At 35.6% G+C, this 13217-nt stretch overlaps 1 protein-coding gene across 3 annotated transcripts in view; it reads left to right on the forward strand.

The window, feature by feature from the left end:
• Positions 1–13217, forward strand: part of THADA (THADA armadillo repeat containing) — a 291641-nt gene that overhangs the window by 10957 nt on the left and 267467 nt on the right. For all 3 annotated transcript variants that reach the window (XM_033125139.1, XM_033125141.1, XM_033125140.1), the window contains exons 9-15: positions 1298–1392; positions 2353–2573; positions 3770–4476; positions 6468–6619; positions 7489–7644; positions 8372–8494; positions 11079–11202. In XM_033125139.1, coding sequence (XP_032981030.1) covers positions 1298–1392; positions 2353–2573; positions 3770–4476; positions 6468–6619; positions 7489–7644; positions 8372–8494; positions 11079–11202 — 1578 coding nt within the window. The remainder of the gene's footprint in view (positions 1–1297; positions 1393–2352; positions 2574–3769; positions 4477–6467; positions 6620–7488; positions 7645–8371; positions 8495–11078; positions 11203–13217) is intronic.

Below are 13217 nucleotides of genomic sequence, written 5' to 3' on the forward strand. Positions count from 1 at the left end.
CAATCTTAGTGTTGAAAGGCCACAGACTTTAAGTAGCAAAAAAAAATTATTGAGAAGAAATTTCCAAATGTGAGGAAAGATCTGGAAATATTAGTGTAACCCATGCATCTCTCCTTAGCAGCAGGTATTATCTCCAAATAATTGCGGGGCTGATCGTTATTCCTCCTTATAGCTCATAGGTTGCTTCTGTCCATATGAACTGTACCACTGGGAAACCAAATAGTTAATGAGAGGAAATATCTCTTTATAAAAGTATTTCAATCAATGAACTAAAATGAAATGATAGAATTCAGATATCCGTATTTAGTAACCCCCAAGGAGCTGATGTAGGCATTCAGTATCAACAGCTGCTAACATCACAGAAACAGACGAGACATGTACCCCTTAGCGTCTTGTTTTTACCATCTGTAGTCTTCCCAAAGGGATTAATTGGAGACTGATCCCTTCTCTAGGTCACCCACCAATGTGCAGCAAATACAGAGGACAGAGGAACATGTTGAGCTGCACGAGGAGTAAACAAATGCAACATTCAGATTGTGGGAAACTCGGCAGGTCAGAAAGCCAGAGTTTTCAACACAGAAATTGTTAACAAAAAAGAAAGGGACAAAGAGGGCACATGTAGATTAAAAGACACTTAAAGACATACCTAATTTTTAGAAAAATGGACAAGACTGAACTACTCGTATTTATGATTCTTATAACAGGTCCAATTAATCACCATATTATTTTGTATACTTTCTGACAAAGCAGAGGCTAATAAATAGAACACAAAAAGAAGACAGCCAATCAAGATTCTCCAGGTACAATGCCAACAACAGCAGAGTTTGTAATTCGCAATGATGTAGGCTCTTTACACAAGCCCTGAAATCCCTTTAAAAAAAAGTAATGTATGTGTGGGATTGGAATGCAGAGGCCTCAGTGGAGGGGAGGGACAGGCAGTGTGGCTGCTGCACATGCTGGGAGGCTGTAGATGGAAAGGAAGAGAGAGTGGATGTTAGAGGAGAGAGGAAGGAATCACATTTATTAAGTATTTATGTGCTGGGCATAAAAGCCTCTATGCTCATTATTCACTTAAACCTTGCAGCTGTGTCAGATAGCAGTTTTATTTTCCCCTTTTACAGAAGAGAAAGCTCAGTCCTTGGGAGGTTAAATAACTTGCCCAAGGCCTGCTCACCTAGGAAGTGCTCAAGCTAGAAATTGCAACCAGGGCTGTGTGACCCTGCATTCTTTCCCCTGTACCAGAATATCTGTTGTCATTTAATACATGCTTTCTATTTTTTTTTTTTTTGCCAAATAGATGACCTTTTACAAACAATTCAGAGTACATCTGGATTAGCTGTTATTCTTTTTATTAAAGTTATGTTTCATCCAGAGGAAAAGATTCCTGATCTGGTGAGTGCATCTCCTTTTTAGAATTGCACGTTATTGATAGTTTGACACGTTTTAAAAATATTTTTAAAGAAAGTGAATTAAAAAATATTTTTTTACAGTCATAATCTTTTTGATGACCTTTCTGTCTTATGTATAACGAGACAGTTCCCAAAATACAGATAAAGCAGAAAGAAGATTAATAGTCAACTGTAAATCCATTTCACAGAGAGAATCATTATCAACATTTTTTGGTGTATATCCTTCTACTTTTTTTCTAGTGCTGTTTGTTCAGTTCCATCTCTCAATATAATAAAAGATATTTGTAATATTAAAATTAGGCAGAGGTTAACTTACAGATACATATAGTAATAACTTTTTGATAAATGTATTTTATATTAAGAATATCCCAAATATTGTACTTTAAACAGGAAACATGCTAGACTCAATTGTTCAGTGAATTTGATTATATGGAAAGTATGATTTGGGCCACAATCCCTGTATTTACTACTTGCAGTTCTTTTTTTTATTTTTATTTATTTTATTTTGTTTTTTTATATTAATTTCAGGTGAGCAGTTCTTTTTCCTTACAGTATTATCTAGAAACTTATTTTAGCTCTTTGCTTGACTTTATGCAAAAATGGATGTGTGCTGTCCTCTGACATCACACAAAGTAATTGTCATTGGATAAAATTAAAAATTTTATGTCTGAGTCACCTCTTAAAAGCATTAATTAAGCTCATCCACCTGCAGGTGGCGATGTGTTGTGCTCTATTTGTTCATTCAAAGCAGCAAAAATGGTATTTAGCTTTAATTTTTTTCCTTTTGTCATAATAATTTTAACACTTGTGGCTTTTCCACCTTTACGTTCAGTTATTTTTCCTAGGATGTTTCAGGAGAGAGAGAATTTTGGATTTATGTTTTGAAATATATCTGAAAAGTTTTAGAAGCTTTGGATGTCTTAGCTCTTGTTGTATTTTTCAGATTAGCAGTTTGCTTCTCCGTTCAGTGGACTGCACAAGTGTCCCCGAGTGGTTTTTGAACAGTTGTGGGAGTCTTTGTTGTGCTGATGTCTCCGAGTCGGCGCTCTTATTCCTGTGTCAGGGGACACTCACCATGTTGGACTGGCAGAATGGGAGGATGGGTCCTAGTGGGGAAGCCCTGCTCTTGGATACTGTGCATGTTTTGTTCACCTTGAGTTCACAGTGAGTCTTGATGCTGTTGTGTCATATTTTGTTTTCCTTGTCAGGTATTTAAAAGATGACAACTGAGCCAGCGTATTTAGTAATTCAATGAAAAGTGGTCAGGATAATCCTAAATTAAAAGGGAGATAGGTACAGGGGATGAAGTGGGTATGGAATGATGGGAGAGAGTTACAGAAATTATTGATGCAGGTTAACCTGTGGTGAACACGGCTAAAATTAATTTTAGCATTCAGTTTCTGATGCTAGCATTTAAAAAAAAACTATAAAAATGTCTGCATGTATAGTGCTTTAGAGTTTATAAACAACTTCATCATAGATATCGTGTTTCCCTGAAAGTAAGACCTAACCAGAAAATAAGCCCCAGCATGATGTTTCAGGATGACATCCCCTGAACATAAGCCCTAATGCGTCTTCTGGAGCAAAAATTAATATAAGATCCAGTCTTATTTTGGGGGAAACACGTAATTTAGTGTCATCCTCACATGTCTGATAGATAGGATAAGAAATCTGATTTGTTGAATGAGTAAAGTTATACTTAGAAAAGTAAATGCTTTAACCTAAGAGCATATTGCTAATAGGCACCCGAGCCAGAATTATAACCAGGTCTTTTGACTTCATTGGATTGTATTTTGTGTTTTTTGGTGTTTTTGCAATAATGCCTCAAAGTGATCACGTTCTTAAAATGTCAAACCATAGATACAGCTTGATAGTAATAAACATGCAGGTAAAGAAAGAAAACTACCATGTTCTAAAATAAATTTTACATATTTTCGGTTTATATATATTTTAAAATAGTACATGTTTTAAAATTGTGCGTATTTTAAAATTTATTCTTCATTGTGTTATTTTATACAGATTAATTGAGATGTAATTTACAGGGTTTCCCCCAACCCTAGCCCCTCATTATGTTTTAAAATACCTGTGAAACCATCATCACAATCAAGATAATGCACGTTTCCATCACCCCCAAAAGTTTCCTCGTATCCCTTTTTGGATTATATTTTATAAGATGAATAGATTCATACACAAATTTGAGATCTGTTTTGGCCTTGTTTGTAATTTTTTGTTGTTGTAAATTTAATAATGATTGAATTTTCTGGTCATTTTTTTCTATTTTATATTTTTAAAGTTTAAAATTATAAAATGAAATTTCATTTACTAGTTACTTTATAATAATATGGCTCATTTGTCTTCAGGATCAAGGAATCAACTCTGGAAATGTTTCTGTCTAGAATTTTGGCATCTTGGACGAATTCAGCCATACATGTCCTTGAATCAAGTTCGCCGAGCCTAAAGGACAGTCTGAATGGGAATGCAAGCATAGTTAGGAGACTTTTGGAATATGTCTACACTCACTGGGAACATCCACTGGACGCTTTGAGACACCAAACCAAAATCATATTCAGAAATATTCTCCAAATGCACCAGCTCACTGTAGGAAAGTCAGGTTTAGAAGGGTCAGATTTGGCTGCTGATCGTTTCCTTTTTGAACTGACTGAGAGTCTTCTACATTTGGAATGGCATATTAAAGGAAAATACATATGCCTTGGTTGTTTAGTAGATTGCATAGGAGTTGAACATATTTTGGCATTAGCTGAAACTATTCCATCTCAAATCTTAGAGGTGATGGGGGACCAGTCCCTGGTACCTTATGCAAGTGACCTCTTGGAAACCATGTTTAAAAATCATAAGAGTCATTTGAAATCTCAGTCTGTGGACAGTACTTGGATTGACAAATGGCATGAGACTTGGGTTTCTCCTCTCCTTTACATACTGTGTGAAGGAAATCTGGATCAAAAATCTTATGTGATTGATTATTACTTGCCAAAATTATTAAATTGCAACCCTGAAAGCTTAAGCTACATGGTAAAGGTTCTTCAGACTTCTGCTGATGCTAAAACTGGTAAGAAAATGAATTTTTGTTTTAGTAATTTCTAGTTAGGATGCTTAAGTATAATCGCCCAGGTAGATGTTGACCATATTCGATTTAAATATTAATCACTTCTGTAAATAGTAAAGGAGGGTATTAATGATAGAGATTTCAGATTGAAACACATGCTCCTGTACATAGGGTTTTTTTGGCTGAAGTCATTTCTACAAGTGAAGGATTGATTCTGGTTATGATTATGAGGTTTCTTTTGTTACAGTAGTGCCCCCTTATCTGTGAGGGATATGTTCAAAGACCCCCAGTAGATACCTGAAGCTGTGGATGGTACCAAACCCTATATATACTACATTTTTCCTATGCATATATACCTATGATAGTGTTTAATTTATTAGGCAATCATGGATAGAATAGTTGTTTTTACTGTAGATCTTAGTAACCTCAGCATACGATTAGTTTTTTCTTTTCTTACTAAGTCGAGAACTTTCACCTTTTCACTTAAAGGAAATACTTTATGGCTTCTATTTGTCATATCTGAATTGCCAGCATCACTACTCTTGAACTTTGGGGTCATTATTAAGTAAAATAAGTGTTACCTGAACACAAGCACTGTGATACCATGACAGCCAATCTCATAACCAAATGCCTACTAAGTGACTAATGGGCGGGGACCGCCTAGGAGCATCTGCGCTGTGGAGACTCTGGACAAAGGGATGAGTCACGTCCCAGGCAGGACAGAGTGGGATGGCGAGAGATCCCATGCTACTCAAATGGTGCATAACTTAAAACGTGTGAATTGTTTATTTCTGGAATTTTCCATTTAATGTTTTCGGATAACTGAAACCAGGGGAAGTGAAACCATGGAGAAGGGGAGACTACTATACTAGGTTTTAATTCATTTTACCAAGTTCTTATTTGTTATTTGGTTGTCAGACTGAAGTAAAAGTTTATGTGTTTTATATAACTCGCTATCGAATTGACTGAAGCAATAATTAAAAACTGTTTCAGGTAAGGTAGGCAAGGTTAAAGACAGGTAAATTGGCAGTAGCAAGTTTTTGTCTCTGGGGAAGAATACAGCTGTCTGTAGCCATTTAGGACAGGGGTAAACATTCCACTGAAGCTCCGTAACCCTGGAGGAGTTACTGCATTAAAGCATAATGCAGCATAAGATTGTGATCCTGACTCATCATGCAAATCTTAAAATTATTATATTCTGTTTAACACAGCAGGATTATGGTACCCTACATCACATCTTCAGAATATTTCCAACTAAAATGGTTAAAAACGTTCAATACTTTAAAGAGTAACCATGAGATCGCTGAAAAATTTGATTCATTCCTATACAAAAAAATGAGCCATCATTTATCATTTGAAATAATTGATCTTGCCTTTTGAGAAGCCATCTGAAGTTCAGGATTCCTGAGTCTGTTCTGAAGTAAGGCAGTCTTTATTTTTATATCACCCTGCCTTGAGCGCCCTGTCCCCTCAGTAATGGCTGATGTCCCGGCCACTGAAAGCAGCATGTTCTTGGGATCCTCCTTGTCTCTTCTAGTGAGGGAGAAGCAGTAACTCCAGAATGTGCAGAGAGGGTCAGTGTTCATGTGTAGAGAAATAATGGTCTTCAGCCACTGGAGTGTTTTTCCTGTTTTTCGGTTGAAAGTGATGTTAGTTATTTTTATTGTTTTAATTATTTCTCCACCTGATTTTTTTTTTCCTGATTTATTTTGTCAGGGAACAAGGAAAAATGTTATAAATAATAAAATACTATTTCTTTAAGTTAACCATAAGAGGATTATGCTTACTTGCAATTATTGACACAACTATTAAATCTTTCAAATAATGATTATTTTATAATAGGTACTTGAACTCATGTTAGAATTTCATTTAAAATTATTTCTATTTCTTGAAATATATGAAACATGAAAATTGTGGTTGTTGTTACATAGCTTACTAGTGAGTGGTCTTTGTTATTGTGCTTTTGAGATAAGAGCAATCTTTTCCATCCTTAGGGTCTTATAATAGCAGAGGGGCTCTGGGAGCTTTCATGGCATGTCTACGAACAGCTAGAGCTCATGGACATCTGCAGTCTGCAACGGATGCTTGGCGGAATCTTGTGTCCAGTGCAAGAATAAAGCAAGGCTTAGTTCATCAGCACTGCCAAGTAAGTACACAGGAGAGCGGGGAATTCATCTGTGCAATGGATCCTTGATTTATCTGTTCATTTTATAGTCCAATATAAAAGCCCCTACCTTATGCCCAACACAGTTTGAAGGGGTTTATAAGGAGGATGAATAGAAAATGAAAAGTATACACCTTGTATTCAGGCTACTTTAAGTTTATTTGGTGGAATAAGAAAATCTGCATAATACAATTGGAAACTCTTAGAAGACAATACAGATACAGGTTGCCTTTCTGCATAAAGACTTGGGAGGCTCAGGAGAAGAGACTGACCAGAGTAGTGGTGGTTGATTAGGAAAGTGATAAATGTGGTTAGAGGAGAGGAAGCATTGGGGCAGCATAGAAAATGGAAGGACACAAATAAACAAGGTCTTGGAGGAGGATTAAGGACATTGTTTGGCTGGAGTGGAGTGTTGTGTCCATTTTAGGGAAGACTCCCATGGACTAGATTTCATTCTATTGCTAACTGGGAACCAGGGCCACTCTGCCTTCAGTAAGGAAGTGATATTAATGGAAACAGATTACTTTGCCTAATGGGAGACCAGTTCGATGTGCGTGACAGTAATGTAAGAGTAAGGTGATGAGATCCTGGGGTAAGTGGTCACTGAGAAAAAAAGGAAAAAGAATGAAGTTGAACATTACTGTGGAATAAGAGTCTTGAAGGTTGTTAACTTTTATAAATATCCAGTTTACACATTTAATAAAATAATTTCATAGGAAATAACCACAAGGTCTTTGGGATAAGGGAACCTTATAAAGTACATATGGATAAATGGAGGTTTGTATGTGAAGTGGTTTAGGCTTCGTTCACTTCATTGAAAAATTAATATTTTATTGCTTGATGTGTTTTAGGTACGGATAGATACATTAGGCTTGCTTTGCGAAAGTAATCGAAGCACAGAAATTGTTTCCACAGAAGAAATGCAGTGGATTCAATTCTTTGTCACATACAATCTTAACAGTCAGTCTCCAGGAGTGCGGCAACAGATCTGTTCTCTTCTTAAAAAGGTAGAATTTCTCATCAGAAAGTAAAGCAAAGTGGTACACTTTGCTCTGAAAATCATTTATGAAAAGAACCTAGATTTTGGGAGAGCGTGAATGTTATGGTCATGGGCTTAGACTACTACCACATCTCTTCATGGCACTTCTGTGAACTATTCCATGATTCCATAAAGTTTACATTTGGCATTAAGTCCAGAGTGGAAAGTCTTTTATTTTGGTATAATACATCAAACTGGAGCTCTCTTTTTTTGAAAGGGAAAAAAAAAAACATCTAGTGATGGGTTTTCAGGGTGTAAGTTATTTTAAGAAACTTGTTAAGAAGAGGAAGGATGGATGCCCTTGTATTTTTATAGTTTCTTGAAACGCCTCATAAAATGGTTATTATTGAATAATTCAACTTGAATTAATCACATGACACATTTATGGGGTGAAGAATTGGTACAGTATAGAAGTGAGTATATCATCTTTAGGTTCATGCTGACCTAAAGGAAACAGAACTGTGGTTTAATGACTTATATTCTGGTTTGCAGTAATAGTTTGATTTTGGTTTTAAAAACATAAATGTTAGTTTTATGTCAAAAAGAAACACTGTAAACGTTAAGGGTTGAAAACCAGTACTCTTCTGGCCTGAAGTTTTAGTCTAAAGAATTTAGACAGTTCTTCCTTTGCCTTGTAAGCTGACATTTAAGGTTAACGTGGCTCACATATACTTCATTTTTCTTCTTCTGAAAAGTTGTTTTGTAGGATACAGGAAAGTTCTCAGGTACTTTATAAACTGGAGCAAAGTAAATCCAAACATGAACCAGAGAATGAGTTAACCAAACAACACCCATCTGTTTCTTTACAACAATATAAGGTAGGTGATGTATTAGATGTATGGAATTTTAAGAAACCTAAAACACTTATGAATAAGCATTAAAGAGAAATAAATGGAAGTCTCTTGGTGAATAGTGTTTCTGTGCTTTTTTTCTTTGAACTGAGTTTTACATATTCCTTCTGGTGCTTTGGTGCTTCTCTTGAGGTAGCCTCAATACCTACCTACTCTAAGCATTAAAATGGATGGTCCTTAGTTTTTAATTTTATATCTGAAAGGTAAAACATCACTTAAAGAAGAATATATTCTTATACAAAGGCTGAAGTCAGCTTCATCTTTGTAAAATGCCAACAGCGAAGACTGAAAAGTCACGACCTAAACTTTAAGGATATAGGTTTAGTCCTGATTCTGCCACTGCCTCGTTGGCTTACTTTATGAGTCTATTCAACTATGTGTGGGATTAGTAACCTCTCTGAAAAGGTTAGTTGTGAGGATTAAATGAGAAATCTCTTTGTAAACTCTAAATCATTCTAAAAAGCCTTTCTGGGAGTCATTAAAATTGACTAGAGTATATATTCAACACTTACTGTGGACATGGAACAGTTATTTTTTAGCCTTTCTTAGATCATTGTTAGATGATCTAAGAAAACAGATCTCTTTTACTTCTTTTTGCAAGGAGTAAAATGACCTTTGTCTCAATTGGGTGCTTAGAAACACAAAACCTGTTTTGTGGATTGACATTCTGAATTTTCATGGATCCATGGATGGTTTCTTCATTTGTGCTCATGGATATATATTTTTTGAAAACTAGTCCTTTAGAGACTTAATCTATTGAGTCAATCTCATGGTTCTGATTTTTCCCCCCAACTATAGTCACATGTGGCTTTTGGAAGCTGCAACTTTGGCACTAAATTATCAACGTATCATAGCTGTGTGTGTGGTACGATCAGTGCCAGTCAACAGAGTAAGTGCTGGGGAAGAAGGGGAGGCTGTTAAGTTGGAAAAGATGTCTTCAGAAGTCTAGTGAAGGAGACTATTTCATACGTAAATGACTGACATTAATAGCTAGAGTACTTTTAAATTTACACAATGTTTTTATATCCATGTTCTCATTTAACCTTTCATAACAAGACTATGAGATAGGCATGATTATCCCCACTCAACAGTGAGAACACTGAAGCCTGGAAAAATTAAGTAATCTCTCAACTGGTAAGTGGTGGACCCAGGTCTGCTCTTGACTCCAAAATCAGAATAGTTTTTTTCCTCGGTACCAGCTTGAGTGAAGGCCTGGAAGTAAGAAAGTACAGGGAGAACTTGGGGAATGGTGAATTCACTAGTGGGACTCACATATGATACTTGGTGGAACACAGGAGGTGAGTAATGGGAAATGAGTTAGAAAATCAAATTAAGGATGAGTGGTAGAGAGTTTTGAATGCTAAGCCCAGGTATCTGGAAGCCTTATGGGGAGCCATTAACAGTGACTAGAGCATATACATTGAGCCTCTTCTGCGTGTGTAGGACAGTATGCTCAGGACAGGGGATATAAATGTACTATATCCATGCCTCCATTGTGGTTCCAGTCTGGTTGAGGGAAAGAACTGTTATCTAAATATGTAAATGATACTTCAATTAGGATAAGATCATTCCTAAAGGATGAGCTTGTTACCCTTTAAGGTGAGTTTTATACTAGTCATTTATAAATAAAACTAACTAGGATATTTTCAATACTACCCTATTCCTTTGAAACCCAACAGAATAAGTTAATAAACCCTTACTTAGGGTTTGTAAGGGCCTACAGGATAAATCTCCAAAGTTATATGTCCTTGACAAAGAAATGATTGCAGGGATCCTGTATAGAGTCATTTGGGACTAGGGCTTCTTATATATGCTGCTCAGTTACAAACATGTCTTCAGGGCATAGCAGTATAGGAGATGCTTGAGAATCACAACTTTTCCTTATAGTTTTTCTCTTTGATATTATACTGAAATAAAAATGAAAATAACAATATAATTATATATATTTTTAATTAGAGGAAGAAGAGAAGACTATCGTGGATAAAGTACTTCTCACTTTGTTTTTTTTTTTAACAGCTGCATTTTACTAAAAGTGTTCATTGTTTTTATCATTTGTATAAGCAGAATGGTAGAGCAGGAATCTCAAAGGGGCAGATAGAAGACAATGGAATAGGTGCACTTTTTTATGAATTATGTCATCATAGCCATATTTATCGAGTGTTACATTTACATATTTAAAAAGCATACATACCTTTGATGACTGAATGCCTCTGATGAAGAAAATCAGTATTCATATAACTTTTATACAAGTCAGGACCGAATGGATCTGTTTTCATTAAAAATATGTTTTTTCTTCTGTGGTATACAATGGGAATTGTATTTCTTGTTGATTCTACAAAGAAGGGTAGGGGCTTTATTAAAGTCATTATATAGCTCATGGTCAAGAGTTGCATTGAATTGTCAAGTGCCATTGAATGTCAAGGCAATGGTATTGTTTTAAAAAATATTTTCCCTTAATTAAAAGAAGAAAAACCACTCTTAAAGATGATACTTTGAAGATAACCTGTTGTGAGTTAACTCAATTATACTTATTGTGATTTTTTTTTTTTAGAATTTCATGTCATCCATTTGCAACAGTCTTTTTGAAGCATTGTTTCCTGGCTCTTCCTACCCAACTAGATTTTCAGCTTTAACCATTTTAGGCTCAATAGCTGAAGTTTTTCCTGTCTTAGAAGGTAAGTTTTCAATAATGTTTGGGGAAAGTTTTTTGTTGTTGTTTTTTCAAGACACATACTTTTTTAATGTTTTGTTTTACTTGAAGTTTGAGTTTTCTTGACTTTTTAGGTTCTTATGGGAGGTTTTATTTTCACTATAAAATTCTTATTTGGACATAATTAAATGTGTCAGTAAGGGAAGGGACATGAGGGAGAGAAACTGTTTTCAGTTAATCATTTGCTGACCCAAAACTACAGTTTTCATGGACTATGCTTATTATGAGAAGAGTTGTTGCTCTCACCCCACCAAATATATATGATGCTGTTTTAATATAATGCCCAATCTGTTCTTTAAATTTAAAAACTTAAAAAAAAATTAGTTTCTCTTATGTATAACATCCCTCAGTGAGTCTCTGTGGTTAAAATGTGGTTTCCCTTTACATGTTATCTGTTTCATAAGTCTCAGTCTTGTTTCAGAAAGACTATATGAGGATATCATTTCCAGGCATTCTGATTTAATGATGCCCTTTGTTTCTCCTGTGTGGTACTCAAAGAGGCTGAACATTTAACTTCCCTTTGAGTTGTTTCCTTTTTTTCTTTTTGACTAGAAACTATTCTTTTTATCCCTGTACATGAGTGGTTTAGTACGATTTTTTTGTTTGCACGCAGTCTTTCTTGATTGTGGTCAAACAGAAAAATATCCTGCTCAGCTACTCTTTCGCAGGAAATGGCTAGAGGACCAGGCTGCTTAACACTATAGCGGATTTTTAAAAAATTCTTTGGCAAAGTATAATTTTGGGGGGAGGAGAGTTATTTGATGTTAATACAGGTTTGCTTCATTGAAGAAAACCATTTTTTTCAAGTTTTTATTAAAAAAAAATTCAAACCAACAGCCAACTTTCAAGAATGGTTCAGTGCACAGCCACGTACCTTCTACCTCGATTCATTGGTTTATATTTTGACATACATTAAGTCCTCACTTAATGGCATCAGGGGGTTCTTTCTTGTAAATAGCGACTTTAAGTGAAATGATGTATAACGAAACCAATTTTACCACAGGCTAATTGATAGAAACAACAGTTAAGTTCCTGCAGCATATTTTTTTTGGTCACAAAAACATCACCAAACTTGTGAAAAAAGATCCCAAATACTTCTGATATTACCATTGAAATAAATGTGAGCTATACATACATTTAGGATAGATTAATAAAATCAAGTAAGATAATTCTTTTCTAACCTAACTGTGTATTCCAGTTCAGGGTCATGGGTGGCCTGAGCCCATCCCTACAGCTCAGGGACACCAAGGTGGAAACCACCCTGAACAGGACGCCCTTCCATGTGTGGGCGACTCACACACACTCACACTCAGTCTGGGACAATTTAGACATGCCAGTTTCCTATAAATGTACATCTTTGGGATGTGGGAGGAAACTGGAATAACCAGAGAAAACCCGTGCAGACATGGGGAAAATGAGCAAAGTCCACACAGAAAGTGGCCCTGGCCAGGAATCAATTTTTCCCCCCTCGTCAATGTTATAATGAAGGGATATTGAATGAAAGGACGTTCTTCAAGTACCTGCTGTATTTGCTTTATATCTCTGTGTCTCTTAATTTTCTAACCATAATACAGTGATCAAATTCAGGAAATTTAATGTTGATACAATGCTTTTATCTAATATACAATCCATATTCAAATTTTGACATTTGTTCCAACAAGTGACCTATTTTAGAAAAAAAATTTTTCTGTGATCCAGGAACCAATCCAAGATCACACATTGCATTTCGTCATGTCTCCTTAGCCTCCTTTAATTTGGACAGTGTCTTATTTCATGACATTAAAATTTTAGAAGAGTGTATCCGAGTTTGGGTTTGTCTTATTGTTTTCTCATGATTTGATTCAGGTTATGCGTTTTTATTAGCGATATTGCATAGGTGGTGATGTGGTGTTCTTTTCAAAGCATCATATCAGGAGGTACATGATATTGGCTTGTGCCATTATTCATGATGATAAATTTGATCAGCTGATTAAGATGTGG

This window comes from Rhinolophus ferrumequinum, chromosome 13, assembly GCF_004115265.2.
Source record: "Rhinolophus ferrumequinum isolate MPI-CBG mRhiFer1 chromosome 13, mRhiFer1_v1.p, whole genome shotgun sequence".
NCBI lineage: Eukaryota > Metazoa > Chordata > Mammalia > Chiroptera > Rhinolophidae > Rhinolophus > Rhinolophus ferrumequinum.